The 19,383-nt window shown below is 36.8% G+C and overlaps 1 protein-coding gene across 2 annotated transcripts in view; it reads left to right on the top strand.

The window, feature by feature from the left end:
* Nucleotides 1-19,383, top strand: part of CTNNA2 (catenin alpha 2) — a 1,138,501-nt gene that overhangs the window by 1,099,277 nt on the left and 19,841 nt on the right. The window contains exons 17-18 of one of the 2 annotated variants that reach the window (XM_037807218.1): nucleotides 243-377; nucleotides 11,280-11,423. In XM_037807218.1, the coding sequence (XP_037663146.1) occupies nucleotides 243-377; nucleotides 11,280-11,423 (279 nt within the window). The remainder of the gene's footprint in view (nucleotides 1-242; nucleotides 378-11,279; nucleotides 11,424-19,383) is intronic. The other variant, XM_037807219.1, reaches the window with a different exon arrangement.

Genomic DNA, 19,383 nt, shown 5'->3' with positions numbered 1-19,383 from the left:
ACAGAAGTTCCAATAAGCATTTCTGGAAGATCTTCATTATTCTCTTTCTAAAGTTGTATCAAAGAGGTAGTAATCATTCTCAACCATTGACTGTGGTCATCAATGCATATGGGGAAGTTAAGTTAAACGGATGTAATTAAGGCTTGTCATAAAGTATGTCACACTGAAAACTTTTCTTCTTGTAGCTTTTATAGAGAACTGTACTTTCTAATTGAGATCACTTTTTTCAAATTGTTTTATAGTGTCCTGATTCAGCATGTAAGCAGGATTTATTAGCCTACCTTCAACGAATTGCCTTGTACTGCCACCAACTGAATATCTGCAGCAAGGTGAAGGCAGAAGTACAGAATCTGGGAGGAGAACTCATTGTGTCAGGGGTAAGCCGGGACTTGGGCTTCACAATTTAAAGTTCCCACTGCTGTACTTCCAAGCAAGCATTCTTGGCAATGGCATACTGCCGTGATTCATAAGGAGGGTTTTTTTTTTTTTTTTTTTAAATAAATGTTATCACCATTATTCCAGACCTTACAATAACTCACAAAGAGCAATTTGATTTTCCAATCACCCCATGTTTATACTAGCCTTGTAAAATCTACATTCTTCACAAGAAAACTAATTTCATAGTCTGAAAACTCATTGCCAAGCTGTGACTATTTTAATTGTTTGGGGCTTTTGTATATTTACTCATTGCGAGTCAACTTCCCTTTGTTAGTCCTAGCAATATTCATTCTCTGTTCAGGAGCCAGCTTTTCTATGTGTGGATTGTGTTCATATGTTAGAGATGATGAAAACAATAGGAATTCATTCATTCAGGTTCCAATGCATACTAGGTTATTAGTAATCCTTGAAAGCCAGAAGGTGTCTGAATTTATACAGGTTGACGTGCTGTTGCCAAAAACTAACATAGGTGTCAAACACTAACAATTATATATCCTTTATTCAATCACGCCAGAGTATCCCTTCTCATGAAAATCTAATTATCTGGTCCATTTTCATCAAATGCATAGATCTGGAAAACTCAATGAATATTTAGAAGAATCATGATTTCTTGGCAAGATTTCCAAATGTATGTGTTGAGGTTTTTCACCTTGACTTCTTCTCCTCCTTTGGTCCCCTTTCTCTCAACACAGGGTGCCATTTATTGTAAATTACTTGCAAGTCAAGAAGTGTGGCTCTGCCACCTTTAGTTCTTTTCCCAGTCAGCTTGCTGCTGTCATTTTAAATGTGGCATTGATTGCCACATGCTGAATGCCTCTTGAAAATCAGACTGGTCACAAAGTTCAGTTCTTCCAGAGGCTTATTCTCAGAAATTCAGCAGTTTGGCCATTTGGTAAAAATACGTGGAAAAATCATTCTGGAACCCAAATGCTTCAGTTCTTCTGTTGTTTGAGTTGTAGAAAATATAGCTGGGAAAAGAGCTGATCTGGCTTGCATGGAGATACCATCTGGAAAGCCTGGTCCATGCAGTCCCACCTAGAGCCCAATAAATTGGCTCTTCCCAAAGCACAGTCACCTCTTTGCATTTCCAAAATGATCCCGTTTCAACATTCTTCAACAACCAAGAGCAATCTGTCTTGCAATGTGTCCTCTCTGCTAAGTTGGTGATAACCAGGCTTCTCTCTGCCAAGAAGTGATCAAAACATTGCATCTCCTTTGCTTCCTTTCTTATCTTCAGCCTCAGTGGTACAGTTTTCCATCCCATTCAGCTTTCATGTCCATCTGTATATAGCAGCTGTGGAACTGAGTGCTTTTTGTGCAGCTTGCCTTGTGTGCTTTCATTTGTTACTTTCCAAATCTTACTATTTCCATGGATGCGCAATGCATCTTTGTGGATCTCAGACTCCACGACTTCATTCTTGGCGATATTGAACTGGCAGAGTTGCTCTCCATCATCCTCTCAGTAACCATTGTTAGTGGTCACTGCCTCCAAAGCTTCATTGCCATTTTCTTTTCCACATTTAGATGTAGTCCAAACCATCACTGGCTTTATCACTTGCACTGTTGGCCTTTGCAGTGTTTGAGATTGTGAACGCCTTCAAGAAGCCTGTTTCCTTCTTGGGCTCTTACTGGCAAAGTTCATAAATCCTTGCATGGGACAAGGCTTCTTTTAGAGGAATGTTATAGAACTTTATAATAATTATGAGTCTAATGCATCATAAAAGTTTGCTATAGATTGCTCAGTTATGGGCCCGCTCTTGGTGTCCTCATGATTTTTACCAAGCTTGATTGCTGTTTGGTGCCATACCTGCTTGTCTTTTCCACTTCTGCCTCCATCTTATTTTTCATCCTCCTACACTGTTGGCCAATGGAGAAAAAATAATCAATATGCTTATTTTGCAAAGTAACCACAAACTGCCTTCAAAGTTCTGAAAGAGTCAAGAATGTGAGACCCCATGTACACAAACTTCCAATGATTTTGCCAAGAAAATGCACCCATGTTTTGGGCCCAACTTATTTTGTGACCCAGTATGACAAAGATGCAATATTTTAAAGGAAAAACCATTGTAGTTTTATATGCAATCAAATAAATACTCAAACCTTCTTTCCTTTTCCCTGTGTGTTTATGTACATGGGATTTGAAGCTGCACCTTCTTCTCTGAAATATATGAAAGCCCCCAGAAAGGTATATTTATTAGACATTAAAAACAGCAAACACTTGGATAGATTATTTTCATTTTGCCAAGAAATATGGTTTGGATTCCAAAACCAATAGCTATGTTTTTATAGTCATGTGCTGGCATGATAGCCATATGTTTAACATATGTTAAACAAAATTCACATGTGCACAATTGTGTACCCTGTCAGCATGTTTATGCTTTATGTGATTCTCGGTGTACAAATGGAGAAGGGTCCCTTCTGTTGTGTCTGGCTTTGGCTTGAAAAGTGGGGCAGGAAAACTCAACAGGTCATGGGAGAGAATGGATACAAAAGCTCTTCATGGGTCATGATAGGGAACTAGAGAAATAAAGCAGTCCAAGCTGTATGCCTACATATTCTAGGTCACATGACTTTCATCTCTGCAGCACCATCAGTTTTCTGCATGGGAATCAATTATTTTACATCATTGGCTTAAGCCTTTCTCAGTAGCCTGAAAGTGACATTCTTATTGAATCTCAAAGTAGAAGATGCATTTGTGGGCTAATTGGCTGGTTACTAAGGGGGTAATGGTAAAGAAAAAAACAAAAAACAAAAACTGACAGAGTGAAAGAAATGTTTGAGTGAAAAGTAGAGGAAATAATGGCCCAGAAGATTAAATAACCAGTTAGTCTATATACTGAATTTATATGTTTGCTTAATTTAGTGTTGGCCTTTTTATTTGCTTAATCTTTTAAGCAAGATTGCAGGCCTTTTGGAACAAGGGACATTGAAAGAAGAAAAGGAAAAAGGAACAGCAAGAAGGAGGGCAAATGGAAAAGAAGGAGAGATGAAGGAAGGGAAGAAAAAGGAAAGAGACATTTACTCATGGTTTATCACAAATTAATTTAGTAAAACCAATGTCCTTTAATTGTAACAACATCATCTTCATCATGGGAGGAAAGTGGAGCCAAATTCAGAGAAAAAATGTGCACAAATACTACTTGAATACAAATAAGTTCCAAACTGATGAAGAAGATACCCATGATACAGAAATTACCTGTTTGATTATCATGTTTTAAATTTAAGTTTTCATTTACTTGGTTTCAGAGGATTTAATGGACACTTTTAAATTTAGTACTGGAGATATACACAGGTATCTAAAGAAACAAAAATCATTCTGTGTCCTATGATTATCTTTAGCTATACAAAGATTTATACTTTGCATATTATTCTGAATGAGGTTGGAAACACTAATGTAAAGTTTTATAATTATGCATTCTGAACCTCAAACATTCTGATGAAACTGAAAAATTCCACTTAAAATTGAAAAACAATTCAAATACAGCAGAAGCTCCATCATAACAGTGGAGCCAGCAATATAAAACCCTGTATTAGATGGGAATTTGATGTTCATATTAGAGATGGAGGAACTCGGCTGTAACTTGTAGCTTGTGCCACACAAAAATAGTTCAAATTGTAATGTATTTTATTGCATATAAATATCTTTCTTTATACTAACAAAATACTGGAAGAATAGAATAAGTCATTCAGTTACATAAAAAGTTTGGAGGTAAGGGACATTATTTGTGTCAGTTTTCAGCCTGGCGGAACGTAGTCCTGAACTATTCCTGAGAAGCAGAGAAACATGCCTGAATGTGGGAGGAAGTTTCAGACATGTAGTTCTGTCATTTTTGTTCTTTGCCATTTAAATCTCTCCTTTCCATATTTGAAACCCGCCTCAATTGGGTTATGGAGAAAAGTTTGACAAGATGTGCAAGTATAATTTGTGACACAGGTAGGATTTAAATTGGTAAAGAGAAAATTGGAGAATAAGGGTTCAATTACAGTTGTTCCTATTTGCCTATCAGTAAAAAAAAAAATGGACCCTAATTAAAATCAACATGAATATTCATGGTGATAGAAGACAAGCATTCCTAAAATTACTGGAAACTGGTAATATACAATCAAACCTACCTGACACCAGCTTATAATCAAAGATACAGATGTGCACACAAACATCAAACACACACACACACTAAACACACACAGAAAACATACTTTTTTGACATTTACTCTCTTCCCCCTAAATAAGCAACAATTGAGGCCTGAACCAAGGGTTGGTAACTGTGAGCTCTCTGATCCAATACAATTTAAGGGAAAGAAAATTTGGATTTTATTTGTACAAAGCAATTTTTTTGGTGAAAACTGTGATTTGTTGAGATGAGAATTGTATTTATTTGAACAGTACTTTGTTCCCTCTATAAGCCAGTATTTTGTAAGGGGATGAAACTACCATTGAAACAAGCATTGTAACTAATTGTATAGACCTTTACTTTAAGTAACGTGTTTTTTGGAGTCTCTTTTTATAACTTCTGATTCTGTCTACAGTCAATTCTTAATTATCTTCACTGAAAAGTGTAGCAGTAACAGAAAAATCCCAAATGCTAACTTTTTCAGTAGCTATTTCAATTTGGGTTCAGAATGCATTTCTATGGTTCCTTTGAACAAGAGGGTATGCATTCAGAACTTTGCAGCAGTTCAAAATAATTTTATCCACTCCATACAGAGGGTAGACCGTTAAGTATTTGGGTCCAGATCTAGAGAGAATAGGAGAAAGCAAACTTCAGATTAAAAGTCTGAATGGAGAATAGTGGAAATACTCTGTGGCAATAGAAAGTTAAGTAGGTATTTATCATTTGCAGAATAGCAGTAGTTCTTCGCACACACTTTGCTAGTAAGATGGGTTGTTGCTTAATTCAACCTTTCTCCCAAAAGCGTACACCCTGCTCTGCTATGAGAGCAAAACTAGAACCATTTAAGTACTTATTCCTGAAGTAAGTCTCACCTAGATACCCATCATATCAGCATGCATGGCCATTGATAGTTGCACAACCCAAATTCTGCAAACCCACAGAGGGAAATAACACTTAAGTAGTTTCTCAGTGTATATTCTTTCTCCCAGTGTTATCCAAGTGACATTTAGCCAACTCAAGACTCTACGTTTTTGAAGAAATGGAAGATTAATAGGAATTTTAGAAGTAAAGTAAAAGACTCCTTGGGTGTTGGGCCTCATAGGAAGCTTTGTGTCTGGCACACCGTGCACGCCTGTATATTCTTTCTCCCTGAATTCAGACAAATGTTTGCAAAGGAGAATGTAATTTTGCTCCACTAGATGAGGAAATGACTCTTCAGTTACATACTCTGTGATAGACCCTAAACTTAGCAACATGATCAACTCTATTCTTTGGGGAAAAAAAAAGTTTTTCACTGAGGGAATGTAACAAAACGGCTATCTTACTGAATAGTTTTACACATAGAAAAAGACTTTCTATGCCAATGTTCTTATTTTTAAAATAGGAAAATGGTCTCCACTGTGGCGGAGTTGGGACTCGAACCAAGCAAATAATTTTTTAACTTTAACTGGAGACATGTGCTGACCCAACTTGGTTCTACTCAGTGAGTGGATTTGATTGTGTCACCTGAATTTGTGGGCTGAGTTATTACCCTTTTTAGCCGAGGATATTATGGCTTCTAAGAGTAGAAGGAGTTAGTGGCTTTAGGAAGAATGTCTCTACCCCAGAAATATCAATGCCATTACTTCTCATGCCATTAATGAACTTTCACTCCTTCAGGTCATATAATCTTTTCAAGTTTTAAGAGTCTCTAATTATAAGAGGGAAAATGAATAATTCACACCTCAATCTACTAGCAATTGATGACCTAAATTTCAATGAATATTCTGAAGCTTATCTGGCAGCCAATGAATAGCAATACTTTGTGAAAACTTAGAAATCAGAGACATGGGAGGTACCAGGATAGGGGCGGTGACTGGATATATCTCAAAATATTTGCAAAACACAGGCAAACCTATTTAAACAGTACTGGTTTATAAAGTTCTCCTATGAGAATTTTTTATACACATTGAATATTCACTTTATTTTACTATTTAGTACAATTTCCTAATCATCAGTAATAACTTGTAGACAATATACAATCCATAAAGGAAACTGAAAACTATTTAATTTGTTTGAATATAAACATAGAAAAACTGAAGAATTTTATCATTACCTTCCTCAGACTTCATTAATGGAAAGATAGAAAAACTATATATTAAAAAGGAAAACAAGTAAAGACATACATTTATGATTCAAAACTTCTATGGAAGGTAGTTGAGAGAGGTATATACATTTCTTAACTACAAAAATATTCAATTGCTCTGCCTTCATGTAAAATTTAGCAAATGATTCAGGATATTGTCCATAAGTGATAATTGCTTGACTTCATTCTAGTATGTTCTTTAATAATATGTTTTAAATATTTGATGGCTAGAGAAGTATCTTAATGCTTCCCCGTATTTTTAACCAGTTTTAGATACATGTGGGCAAATCCAGATACATGTGTTCTCTTAAATTGAGCCAAATAATTATGGGAAGCCACTATGTTGAATGAATACCTTTATTTAGAAGCAGAATTTGTAAATTCAGCCACTGTCTTCTGGTTTTCTCACATGCACTCAGATTTGTTAGCTCTACCCAAGGAATAGATTATTTAGAATTCGTTCCTTAAATCCATTGTTTTGCTTTGTTTTATTTCTTGTTCCTAATTGGACCTTCCCCAAGAATTCTTGAACTGGAAGAAGATGAAAAAAACTAAGTTAAAATGTGAACCAGTTGAAATAAAGTAGGTGAAAAAAAAAGAGAGGATGAATATTAAAACCATATTTTAAGGATTATCTGAGAAATTCACTATTGATTTTGTATATTTTTTCCATTACTTCGGATGGCCAAAAATAAAGGAAATGAAGAGACTCTTGAAACTGAGACAGATTTTTTTTTTGTTCAACACTAGATTTGATAAAAACTTTTTTACAATATTTTACTAGTAAAGTATCCATGTTTCTACCAGTTTTCCTAATTTCCAATGACAAATTTGCAATTAAATTTTCAAAGATTTGCATTTACTTCTTGCTCACAGAGGAGTATTTTCTGATTCACTGAATTCAAGAATTTCTATTGCAACCCTACTATGTAGAAGGCACAATGCTAGATATTGCTTTGGGTGAAGACATTCAGTCTTTTTATCTCTAATATCAAATAATTTGTATGAAAAGAAAAGAAAATTTCTATGAAAAGGATAAATATTTTCTGTTCACTGTGTTTTATTAGAATGTGAATTTCATGTTGTTTTTTCCACTTTGTTTCTCAGCACACTGAGTTGTTCAGCATTCGTTTTGTGCTGGAATAGCAGTGTCTGATGATGCTTATCTCCATGTATTCACTCTTTTTCTTGATTCACTGCATTCTAGAAACAAAAGCGTGTTTAACTTAACTGTCTACATGCTGTCCCTACAGATTATTTTGTCAAGTGCTTTCTCCAGCCTAATTTAAGTGATTTATGAAATAGGGCTTTGATCATAGCCCTTGGAAGAGAAATATGTGCCACATTATGTCCCATGTATCCTCCAAATAGGACATTCTTCTGGATGGGCAATGTGGCATTTCCTTGGGTCAGATTTCTATTTTTGGTTCAGAACACATTGTCTTACTCCATCTTGAATAGTCTTTTCCCTTCTGGACAATAAATATATTTCAAATATTTCATCTTAATCCTATTTTCTTGAAGGCAAGCTTTCCCAATTTAATCTTTTAATCTTTTCTTTCATCAAACACAATCTTGTTTTATTACTTTTCTCTGAGTACCATCATCTGTGCAGACACCTTCCTCATAATGAACTTGACTGGAACTGTGGGTAGGTGTTCTATCAAATCTGTACAATCTGTCTCTTGACCTCTTTCATCTGTTTTCTTCTGTAAAGCTATTCTGCATTTGAGAGAAAGAGGAAGGAGGAGGAGGAGGGAGTGACAATATCCTGGGGAAGTTTCCAGTCATCATCATCTTCTCAGGAAAGTGTATTCTTTACGTGCAAGGGTCTCATTGGACAACTTCCATGAAAAAATCAAAACATGGTCTCTTTGCTTTATCTAGGAACTACCAATTCAGATTCTGCTGTTTCAATGTTAATCTGAATCTCTATCACTGAGATATTTCTGTTCAACAATAACGTTTTGGCCAAATTCCACGGCAACTGTCTGATCATGTCTTCCATGATGAATTACTTTTAAAATGCATCTATGGATTATCCTTTTGGAATGTACTAATCATTCCACCTGGCTGTCCTCAGTCCTTTGTACTAAGAAGTTAAACAAACAGAAAAATATGCACCAAACAAGCAGAAATTTGGAACTAGTCCTGTGTCTCTCTGGTCAGAAGAAAATTATAACCATGACTTCAAGAAGAATGCCTCTTGACTAAAGAAATCTTACAGTCACTTCACATCTTGTGTTGAAGGGCTACTCATCCATTTAGTCATTGCCATGGGAAGTATGCATCAAATCTATAATTGCAGTAAGAATTACTTTTAATGAAAGATATCATAAGAGACAGAAATTATCTGGTCCTGACATTGCATTCTGCGTCAAAGAAAATTTTGTTTGAACTAATATCACAACTAAAGGCATTACCACAATCAATCATACTAAATTCACCTGGAAGTTCAGCACAGTTCACAATTTTGCATCCTTTTGATGCAGCCTAGTTTTGCATTGGGTTCCTGAAGTCACGCTTCATTTCCAAATAGACAGTAGGTAATTAGTAAGATGAAGTACGTATCATTAGATTGTCCTCTAAGTCTAGTTTGCTTTAATTTATTATTTAAAACCATTTAACTATATTTTTTGTAATATCTGAATGTTATGAGAGATTAGATGACCCATGTAAGTTTGTAATATATAATTGTCATTTTTAAAGATGAGAAATAATGATAAAAAACACATACCCTACAATAGGAAAATTAGAGATGCCTAATTTATAAAACCAAATGGGATTGTTAAATTATTATTTTTTTAAATGCTAGGGTAAATCAATCAGTTAGTGAATCAATATGTAAAATTGGGGATATAAGGCTTTATAGGGTCATTTACTCCAAAATCTCATATGATGTAACTTTTTGAAGCGGAATTTGAATTTAGTCTTAGAATTGTTGAAAATGGATATGGAATTTAATAATACAGCAAGGAAAACTTTCAGGGCATCATCCCTACCTAACAAGTGCAGACAATGTCAAATAATAGAAAAATACTGGTCTTTCTTATATGGCAGATAATTTCTTTTCTTTTCTATTGTCTTTAATTCTACTATTTTGAAGTAAAAGCTGGGAGTGGTGTTGCCAAACCCATCATAAGTTTGAAGTCAGTAACTTCTGTGTTTCAAACTTCCTCATAAGCTGCCAATTTTGCTTCATTTTTAATTGTGATTATTTTAATACACATATATTTAGTGAGCTAAGAATGACAGGATTAGAAATAGAACTATATTGGCTTAAAACACAAAGAAAAAAAATCCCAAATAAAGAATTTTGCTTATCTGCATACATAAACAGTCTTTGGGATTTTCCAACTTATGGCGCTGTGCAATGCAAGCTATTATTTTGAATCTTTACTTTTACTAAAATATTTTCTGTGGAAAGAAATGGTTTCACCTTTATATATTCCACTGGCAAATGCAGGTCTGTCTTCCATGTGAATGGTTTTAGAACCTACCTGCTCTTCAATATCACCTGCTACTTTTGTTTCGCCGTAATACCTCCTGGGCCACTATGAGCATTTTAGGATTTTTAAACTTCTTAATCTCCATTTGGGGAAAAAAAAAAGACCTTAGTGGTTTCCACATTTTTCTCCCATCTTGTCCAATTTCCTGAAAGAATTGGAACCACACATTAAACAAAGTAGCAATCATATGACCATAGCAGAATTGCTTGTGACAAAACGTTGGGTCAGTTAGCATCACAGAGACCCATAAACTTGACCTCTGAGAGTGGCATTGCAGGGCTCTTAATGATTGCATAAATCATGCCACTTGATTTTTCCCCAGGTTTGAAGATGAAATCCAACTACCCATCCCCCTTTAGATGTACCTTATTTTTGGTACCTGCAGAAAAACTTGGTCCAGATTGTCGGTAGTATTTTATGTTGAAGGGAAACATAATTTAAGAAAGGACTCTAATGGGAAAAATAGACACTGGTTATTGGTTTATCATTTAAGTTGTGCCCCTCACACAAGCCACCCTAAAGTGCAGAAAGGAAGAGTAAAAAGAGTTGCGCTCTAGCAACAATGAATGCATTAGTCCTTCAGTGATCCAATGACAGAGGTGAGTATCCCATTAGCACCATATACCAGCTTGATGTTCAGAGGTGAAGGGCTTGTGAAGGTCATGCAGCAGGGCAATGGAACCTCCGAGAAAGGCATCTGGGATCCCCGCATATCGTTCCAGGCTTTAAGAGCTGCAGCCCTTGCTTTCTCTCTTGGTGATCTTCAATGCTTTAAATAGGGGATTCTTCCCCTTTGAACCCCACTACCACATGCCCCTTACCAAGCCCGACAAGGCAGGGTGCATCTTCATCCTCCTCACAGGTGGTCCCTTTACCTGTTTGAGAGCCAATGAGGAATCCTAAAGGCTGGGCTGCTCCATATCATGGAAGTCCAAGCATATCTCTTTCCGCACCCAACCCCTTCATAGGCCTCTTTCTCCCAATTACCCACTCCCTTTTCCACCTCCCTAATCCCTTCCCAAGTAGGGTATGTATTTTTTTTTTTTCTCTTGCTCGCTCTCTCACTCTCTCTTTTCTGTATCTCTCGGAAATCAGACAGGAGTTCAGAGCACTTTCACTACCTTTTATGAGGTAGATTGTGATGTCATAGATGGGGGCAGGGCTAGTCAACTTTCTACCCACCTCCCAACCTGTGCTGAGGGAGCTCCGATCGGGAGTGGAAGCAGTGATTCCTCCATGGTGAGTAACTTCACTTTCTAATCTAATCTCTCTCTTAATATAAGCACTAATTCTGAAGGCAGGAGGGTTGGGGTTCGAGAAAGTGAGATGTGCCCTTTCAAGCCCTCTTTACCTAATTAGCCAACTTTTGGCAAAGGACCTACTTATTTATTCTTTACATGGGTCAGGAGTTCCTCAAAACAGATACACTCTCCAAGTGTGATCTGAACTTGAGAAGTGAAAATGGCATTTTCATTCCTTTGTTTCTCAAGTCTTTCTTCTGATGAGGACTGAGAGTCATTGTGTATGTGGAATGAATCCTTTCTGTAGTTCTTTGGTGAACTTCTCCAAGGAAAGCTAGTGAGAAGGATGCATTCTTCTTCACTTAGCAGAATTCAGAGTTGCAGAATATCCTTTATTGATGTTTCCCCAGAGAATCAGTCAGACCTTCTAAAATTGTTAGGTAAAAATGGGACAAAACTGATACACAAGGGTTATCAACAAACTTGGTTTTGGTGTGAATAAATGAAAGCTTTCTAACTTAAAGACTAAATTGTTCATTAAAACAAAAAAAAGTCACTGCTCCTGCAAGTTTAATGGAACAGCTATTTCAGGTGTCACAACCACATTTGCTAACCTATTTTTGTTGCGTGTCAAAACACTGATGCTGTTTTATAGGGTCTTTTGTTAGTTATGAACTATGTAAAGATGCTGTTTTTTGTTTCATTTGGGTTTCTGTTATTACTTGTTAGTTCTTTTATATGTCTTAGTATTTAGAAAGAAAAGATCAACTAGAACGAGCATTTTTTTTCCTGCTTCCTTCCTTGTTCTCTCCGGATAACTAATAAAACTGTCAAGATGTCAGCTTTTATATAAATGGGTAAAGGAGGTTCATGGAGGTGGTTAAATCTTTAAGGAATGTTGGAACATCAGGCTGGGTGCTTTTAAAAGGGTTTGACCATCACAGGGTAAGACCCTGTTACTTTCAGGGTTTGGGATGAGGCCATCCCAGTGTGGATCATGGATATCATGAAATATGCAAAGAAGGTATTATCCATTTTTTCAAAGCATGCGTCCCTCTAGTTAACTAGCCACTGATAAGTGTTGAAGCATTGGGGGCAATTTGAAAGGAGGAATCCTTCCTTTCTCATCTATAGCTTCTCTGTTATGTGAAGATAAACCCCCCAGGTTATTGATTTTTATAGCTCAAAAGCCTTAGAGCTGATACTGGCCATTTTTGGTATCCGAAGGTGCTATCTGAGGTTGTTTCCCCACCTAAGCTTTCAAATCTAATGAAGTGACTTAAAGAGAAATTTCAAGCCAGATGAGGAAAAGTAGGGCCATAACTAGCCAAAAGGAAGTTTTGGGTGATAATTGTTGCAGTCCACCTAATATTGCAATGTGGGTGACAATATCAAAGGCTTTCATGTTGGGTTGCCTCTCAAGTCTCTGGCCCACCTTCCATTCAAAGTGCTTAACTCCTGAAACCCAGGTAGAAGCAAACCTTCAGTGCCAGAAAAATCTGATGTCTAATCATAGTTCAAGTTTTTAATGTCTCTTATCAACCCCTCATACAGCTGCCAGGTAAGAAATGCTCATATTTTACAAACCCTTGGGACACAATCATCTTTAAACTTCGTGAGTTAAGAACGGTTGTGTTGTACACGTGTGCAAATTCAGAGTCTTTCATGGAATGCCTTGTGCATGCACGTGTTTATTTTCATGTGCATGTTTCGTTTTTTAGTGATGTTCAGTGTTTTTTTTTAATCCATTTTGTATGTATTAAAATTGCAGTTTAAAAATACATACATATGTCGTGCACTAAAGGAGACAGTGAAGTGTAATAGCAGTTACTTTAACTTGGGGTCTGAACACTGGTGTCGTAATCTTACTTCTGTCATTGGCTAATTAGGTAATTCAAAGCAAATTACTTACCTCTTTGGAGCCTCTTTTTTCCTCTATAAAATTAGGATATACACGTAAAAGATCTAAAGGATCTTGCTCAAAAATTCTATAGGTTTATGATATATTTTTACAGAAATATGTTATTGGAAAGGAATTGAACATTTGATGAGATATGGTTTTGAAGTGGGACATACTACTGTTCAAGTCAGAAAAAAAAAAAAATACTTTTGCCCAAACTAGGTTTTAAAATGTCACCTCTGTCTCTTATGGTGATTCAGGTACTTGGGTTAATGATAAATATAAGTAAGCCATATTCTTTTAAATGGGTAATGTCATTTGGTTAACCTCCTAAATCCAAACCTCTTATAAAGTTTTGTTAAGAATTGACATCTTCTGAAGAGAAGCAATGTCAGTGATAGTCAGCTATATGTTGCTTAGGAAGGCAGATTTTAACTCATACCTTTATGCTATTTCACTTATTTGGGATCAAAAAACATCCTTATCTACTAAGTGATGGATGGAGCTAGGTCTCTCACTGGGGCTCCAAAACTCAAAATTACTTCTGCAGTGTTTCGGGAATACCCATGTGGTATTGGGAAGGATTGGTAAGTAGGGACTTAGTGGGCATTGTGTTGTCTGCCATGGGGGGATAAAATAGGTAAGCCCTGGGTCCTGCACTTGAGAGAAGACTGTGTCCCCTTTGGGGAGTTTAGAAACATGCTAAGTACCCATTTAGAGGTGAAACCAGAATGTGCTCAAAGAATTAGGAAATATTCCTTTGGGCTGGGATGGGTTGGATTGCATTGGGCAGGTTTGGTGAAAAGCAGAGGCCTTCAGCTGACTTTGAACAGAGTGGTTTAGATTTGTGCTCTTGGGCATAAGGGGGGCAGGAATGCGTTTGGGTCTTAAAGGCCACGGAATTACAAACGGAGCCAAGGATATACGTGTTCAGACCTGTCATTTATCAAAAGCAAAAATCATTTCTCAGAGTTCTGCCCCAAACTGTTCCTGAACCCCTTTTGCTTTAATCATGTGCTGACTTTATAAGATAAGATATAATTATCTAGAAGAGTTGAGGAGGCAGTAAGTGAGTAAACTGCATTTATTCTGTATTAACACCTAATTAGGAAGCCATTTTTTCAGTTTCCTGAAAGGTCACATGATCACTCGCAGCAGCAAACATGGAGGAGAACAGGTAATAAGAGAGAGGGAGGGTGTAGCTCTGAGATTTCCTGATGACAGGGTAAAGAGGTTGTCATCTGGGGGCTCTCTGACAGGTTAAAAAATGTCAGGTGGTGATGGAAATGTCCACCAGCTACTGAGAATCATGTAACCAGGATGATTTTCCAAAGCAAACGTGTTCGTGCATTGAGCAGGGGTCGTGTCGGAACCTCTGCACTCGAACAGCCAATGTTGAGAGGGTTTTAACACTAAGTAAAACTGACTGTGATTATGCAAGTCTCTTTCTCCCGTACACTTGGAAAGAGGTTATTGACCTGGGCACGACTTACTCAACACTGATAAAGAAGAATGCTTATTTTTTGAAAGCCTCTGTAGCTGTAGATTCGTGGATGATTTGTAGCATATATTTTGCATCACTTAGAGGGCACTGTTTTTTGTTCCTTCCAAGGCCAAGTTATTACTTTGGCCTTTCTGACAGACTGGAATTCCACAAATAATAACGCTCTATCGCCTATCCGCTTTACCGGATACTCAGTACTTAGTAAATAAATAAGGACTTGGTTTAGATAACCCATTGACATGTCACTGAATTTCCTCTCATGATATAAAAATTTATTTCCAGAATTTATCATCTCAGGAAAACACTTTCAAAGGCTAAAATGGTCTGTACAGGAATGATGACGTGATATGATCAAAGTCAGTTTTGCAAAGCAAGGAATGCCTATTAGAGTTAATTTCTCAAGAAAAATGCTCAAATAGGGTATGTATAAATTTTTATGGAGCAAAATCATTATAGATTATTAAAAGAAGCAAGAGATATTAGAGATATATTTGTCCTAAGAGAACACTTGGCAACTGTTCCCCTTCCCCCTACAAATGTCCCTAAAGGCCATTTTAGAAATAGAGGATCAGATAGATTCAGAATCCAACAAACACTTATTGAGTATATAACCTCTGCTATTCACTGCCCTTTGTAATGTGAATGGAAAACAGGCCCTAATGATCACTGTGATCAATTATAATAATTGCTTATATAGAAATATATACAAAGTGGCATGGAAATTCATGAAAAGGGGAAAGAGTAAGAGAACACTTCATAAAGGGGATAATATGTTGGTTGAAACTTCAGGGATAAATATATAGAAGTTTTCCAAGTAGAGAAAGAAAGAGGAGAATATTCCAGGACAGAAAGAGAATACTCAGAGCATTGTATGTAGAGTATTACATGCTGATGGGACCTTTAAAATGTCAAGATGGAGTGAAAATATGGGGAAAAGTAGAATAGGAAGTTAAGAAGGTTATGTTGGCATCCCAGTCCCGGCAGAGGACAGTAATAGCCGAATCCTGGGCAGCACCCCAACCCCGAATTTGTATCAGGATTGCAGGGAGTAGGTCCTTGGAATGTGTATTCAACTATCTCACTTCCCCAACACACAGGAGGTGATTCATTTTCACACCAAAGTTTCAGAATCTCCACAAGGCAACAAAACAGACTCATTGTGCTTCCTTGTTTTTATTTCAGTAAAAAAAAAAAAGAATTACAATTAAAATTATTAAGAGGAAAAGACTTGGAAAAAGATAGGATTTAAAGTTAATATGTGTAAGTACGTTCTTAAGAAAAATGATTTAAACTTTGGTTAAACATGTGAAAATCTTCTTAAGAATGATGGTTATTAAGGATAAAGATTTGCTAAGTGATGTTATTAAACCACCTAGAAGGAAGAGCATGAGTATAAACATTCAGGAGAGCATCTTTCATCTTTCAGAGTCATGCTTGAAGAGAAGGAATTAAAAAGAATAAGAGTCAAGTTGTTCCATATCTCCCAAGTTGTGCTGAGATAAGGGATAGAGGCAAAGGTCCAGAGCAATATTTTTTTCAGGATAGTATTCCTTGGTACAGCTATTTAGCTACTTTTTTTTTTTCTTTAAGTGAACATCATTGGAAAAAATATATATGTTATCCTTCCCACGATTTCTGGAAATATAAAGTTATCACACCAATACAGGGCCTGACTTCTGTAGTTCATGTTGAAAAATATTAATTATATAACAATATGTCTTAATCAACAATCACTTAGTGCTGTTTTTTTTCCCCTATTTTTCTTCATGGGCAACAGCTGTTGTCATACACCTGTCAATCTGTGTAGAAAATTATAGAAGTAAACAAAGATATGAGAAGAGGGAGGCATTAGAGAGTTGTTTTATATTTTACTGAGAAAAGAGCTAGTTAAGGTGGGCTTCTGATCACAGCAATCAGAATTAGTTTTGAATTTAACCTAGTCCACAGGAAAGAATGATTACCAGAATCTTCTGTATTTTTTATTTTGTCATTTCTTTGCTTGGAAGTCAAGAAATGATGGAGAACCCCTTTTTTTCCTCCTCATAACCATCTCTGTTTTCTGCATATAATTGCAGTATCTCCCCTTGGCAGAGATGGTTTCTGTTACTGTCACATTTGAGAAGCAGTCAGTTTTGGCATGTTGACTTAAAGATATATTTTTAAAGAAATTTCTTACCGATATTTCCTACCAACGTTGTGTTTCTCTGTCTTTGCTCATCTTACCCTGGACCCAGGAAAGTGCAACCTTGGATGACTCTAAGATGTGCCAGGCAAAAACATCTACCTCCAGGCCTGGCATTTTCTCTGAATAAAAGCCAACCAGACAACAATAACAGCCACATGGTTTTGATTGCCATAGGTCTTAAAAATAAATTGGAGAATACCATGTTCTCTTAAAGTAGATGTTAAAATTATAAGCAAGGAATTGCTGATTGGTGTGAGTCTGGAAACCAACCTGTCTCTTAAAGTCTGGTTGATACTGGGTGACATTCTTAATCTCCCTGGGCTTTTGCTTTTTATTTTTAAATTGGAATAGTGATTGAAAATGAATTTGAAAGTTAGGGCCACAATACATGGGTGATTTAGTTTGTCCTTTTACATGAAGGTTGTTATATTAAAATGGTAACTAATTATATTTAGATGTAAAATATTGCCTTTTATTAAGTATCCTAAATTATGAAAACCCCAACAATAGAGTTGACAATTTGTACACAGCCATTCACATGATTTAGTTAGATTTAAATTCAATTCACGTAATTAATTAATTCAAGGACTGAGACTCCTAACTTTATAGTCTACTATTCTTCATCTGTGACTTCTATACTCAGTTCATCTTTTGGTCCAAGCAGGCTCCATATTTCCATTTTCTATATAGGAAGAAAAAAAAAGGTGGGAGAACAGTTGGTGTTCTTCTTGGCTGTGTTAGCACCTTTTAAGGAGGTGTCCCAGAAGCTACCCACTTCTACCAATTTCTGCAAAAGAGACTGAAAAAAATAGATTTTTAACTGGGCACACTGCTGCCCTTAAAAAATCAAGATACCATTCATAAGGAAGAAGGAAAAATGAATGTTAGGTGGGCAACTGAGACAGGATTCTAAAAGCAAAGGTTAAATAATTCCCATAATATTTTAGATTAGAAATTAGCAAGAATTCAGGGAAGAGAAATGAAGACTGATTTTCTGCAGTTTTTTGAAACTCAGAATTAGTTGTTCTTCTAATCATTTAAAATGGGAGGCTGTATTCTCCTGTGCCACGTTATTAAGAAGAGATACAAGTAACTGGATGCCCAAATAGACTGGAGATGCCAACTTTTACAGGAAGAAGAAGACTTCACTTACTAGAACCCTCTCTCACTGAGTTGTACTGGCAGATGTTTGCTGGCAACGAAGTCTTTGAATGAAGCAATGGCCCCCTATCCTATGAGGAATCTGGAAAAACCAGGGAGAGTCAAATTTGGGGTGGCAACTATTGGCAGTGTAAGCCCTCCATTAAGTGGAACAAGAAATTAATTCTGAGATCCATTTGCTGGCTCTGTGACCTTGGGTGAGTTGCTTAACTTCTCTGGGCCCAGTTTGCTCAGCTAAAAATGAGAATGATATTTGTATCTACTTCACAGGGTTGCCACACACTTAACATAGTGTCCATGATGTGAAAATACTAAAAAGTAGGTAGCTAGTTTTTAGTTAACTTGTCTCTCCCAAAAGTCTGTGTACAGTCTTTTTGATGATGTAGATACCCCCTTCTCCTCTTTCATCTTTTCATCTACCCCAATCCAACCAATGGGAATATAGCAGTGAACAAGTCAAGGTCCCTGCCCACACAGAGATGGCGTCCTGTAATTGGGAGTCCCAAGGACTCACTTCCAGAGAAGTGATAGCTGAATACATGGAAGGAAATGTCCTCAATAGAGAAGTAAAGCAGTGGTGTTCACATTTCAATGTGTGGATAAATCACGTGGGTAGCTAATAAAAATGGAGATTGCTGAGCTGTGCCTCCACAGTTGTGAAAATCTAGATCTGAGAAGGGGTCGGTAATCTGTGTTCTATTCCTAAATGCTCCCTTTGTAGATGTTTCATGGATCAACTTTTGGGAAACACTGGTCTAAGATGTGGAGGGAGCATAGTGAGAGCTTCCCAGATCATGAAGTCAGTTTGTACCCTTTCACAGGAAAACTCTTGGTTTTTTCCATTAGGCTAGTTCAGGGTTTTTTCAACAGGGAACTCTTGGCATTTTGGCCTGGATGATTCTTTGATTGGCAGGGCTGTTTTGTGCATCTACAATTGTTTAGCATCAACCCTGGTGGCCTCTACCCACTATACTCCGGTAGCAACCCCCTTTCCCAGTAGTCACAACCCAGAATATCTCCAGACTATGCCAAATGTCTCCTGGAGTGCATAGTGGGGAGGAGTAAATTGCTCCTGATTGAAAACCATATGGCTAGTTGAAAACTTGACTTTTAAACTAGAATATACATAGTGTTGAGAAGCGGATCATTTTACTTCTTCCTTCTGGAAGGGTGGATGATGGCAGATACATTGGTTCCAGAATCATCTG

The sequence above is a fragment of the Choloepus didactylus genome, chromosome 17, assembly GCF_015220235.1.
Source record: "Choloepus didactylus isolate mChoDid1 chromosome 17, mChoDid1.pri, whole genome shotgun sequence".
Lineage (NCBI taxonomy): Eukaryota > Metazoa > Chordata > Mammalia > Pilosa > Megalonychidae > Choloepus > Choloepus didactylus.
Note: the sequence above shows the minus strand (reverse complement) of the source record. Positions and strands in the feature narration are given on the sequence as shown.